General features: G+C 40.7%; 1 protein-coding gene across 2 annotated transcripts; it reads left to right on the top strand.

Annotated features, from left to right (window-relative positions):
* Positions 1 to 306: 306 nt before the first annotated feature.
* LOC111403752 lies at positions 307 to 1,563 on the top strand. Of its 2 annotated transcripts, none has more exons than XM_023032369.1 (2): positions 307 to 379; positions 837 to 1,563. In XM_023032369.1, exon 2 carries the CDS (start codon positions 886 to 888, stop codon positions 1,486 to 1,488), a length of 603 nt encoding a protein of 200 aa, XP_022888137.1. In that variant the 5' UTR covers positions 307 to 379; positions 837 to 885; the 3' UTR covers positions 1,489 to 1,563. The 2 variants fall into 2 exon arrangements, with proteins under 2 accessions (XP_022888137.1, XP_022888138.1); XM_023032370.1 differs by having other exon boundaries at positions 333 to 812; positions 1,270 to 1,563.
* The last annotated feature ends 234 nt before the right edge of the window (positions 1,564 to 1,797 follow it).

Raw genomic sequence — 1,797 nt, 5'->3', positions numbered from 1 at the left:
CAAAAGAAACTATTTCAAAATACATTTTTTTCTTCAAAGTGGGGCTCAAGCAAGGGCTAAGATTATTTGTATATTTAAAAATATGCTTTTTTAAAATGAAGAGCATTGTTGAAGATATACTTATTAATTCACGGAATGGACAATTAAGCATCATAAAAATTTATAATCAAGCCACTTTCTTGAAAATTAGAAATATTGGTTGAGGTAGAAAATTCATGAAACGTCCGATCGAGAGTTGCGTGTTGAAGTTTTCTATAAAAACGGCACATATGATCTTTGAAAGTGACCTAGCTATTGTATATAAAATTATAAATCAATCACTTGAATATATTATTATCAATTAAGCAATTGTCATGGATAAGCCTTACAAATCATTGACATCTTCAACAGAGCCGGCAGTATAGAGTTTCTGTTCATCGATCCATCTTATGGAGGAGGAAGAGATTAATTTAGTGAAAGAGAGGCCAATTATCATAGCCATGAAAGGGCATCCAGGGACAGGTAAAAGCACTCTGGCTCACGCCATAGCCAGGACCCTCAAGTGCCCTCTTATAGATAAAGACCATTTTCGAGACTCTACACACACACTCGAGCAAACCCTTTTGCCATCCACACCCTCCAAAGCAACTAAACTTCTCAACGACCTATCATATGAAGTCATGTGGAACGTGGTCTCAACTCAACTCGACTTGGGATTAAGCGTTGTCATCGACTCTCCGCTCTCTCGTCGGGCCCATCTCGATAGGTTGTTGGACATGGCAAAGGAAAATGATGCTCGGCTTGTTATTGTGGAGTGCAAGCCGGGGGATGAGGCGGAGTGGCGAAGGCGGATTGACATCTTCAACAGAGCCGGCAGTATAGAGTTTCTGTTCATCGATCCATCTTATGGAGGAGGAAGAGATTAATTTAGTGAAAGAGAGGCCAATTATCATAGCCATGAAAGGGCATCCAGGGACAGGTAAAAGCACTCTGGCTCACGCCATAGCCAGGACCCTCAAGTGCCCTCTTATAGATAAAGACCATTTTCGAGACTCTACACACACACTCGAGCAAACCCTTTTGCCATCCACACCCTCCAAAGCAACTAAACTTCTCAACGACCTATCATATGAAGTCATGTGGAACGTGGTCTCAACTCAACTCGACTTGGGATTAAGCGTTGTCATCGACTCTCCGCTCTCTCGTCGGGCCCATCTCGATAGGTTGTTGGACATGGCAAAGGAAAATGATGCTCGGCTTGTTATTGTGGAGTGCAAGCCGGGGGATGAGGCGGAGTGGCGAAGGCGGATTGAGGCGAGGGGAGAGAACGATAATGGCTCGGGGTGGCACAAGCCAAAAACATGGCAAGAGATGGAGAAACTCCTGGAGAGTTATGATAGGTGTTGGGATTACGATGTGGAGAAGGTGCCGAAACTTGTTTTGGATACTACTGCTCCCGTTAAGATTGTGCACTTGGTTTCTGATGTGTTACAGTTTGTTAAATCTTGATGTCATAGTCGAGATGACTTTGTTCATCTTTAAAACTTTTAAACACAATCAAACATTATGCATGTCTTATATATATATATATAATGCTTTTTTTTTCTCGTAATTTATATATTATCCCATCGAATTTAGCCCCCGTTTGAGCTCGTAGAAATGAGAATGAAAAATATTGTCGTTATAGGTACCACACAAAAAATAAAAAGTCAAATATAATGACTTAATGCGATGGATAACGATCACATTTTTTTATTTTAACGAGAAAATAATAGGGCTCAAACAAGGCCTATATCTCTTGGCTTTCCTTAAATTTTC

The sequence above is a fragment of the Olea europaea genome, chromosome 11 (assembly GCF_002742605.1).
Source record: "Olea europaea var. sylvestris chromosome 11, O_europaea_v1, whole genome shotgun sequence".
Classification (NCBI taxonomy): Eukaryota; Viridiplantae; Streptophyta; class Magnoliopsida; order Lamiales; family Oleaceae; genus Olea; species Olea europaea.
Note: the sequence above shows the minus strand (reverse complement) of the source record. Positions and strands in the feature narration are given on the sequence as shown.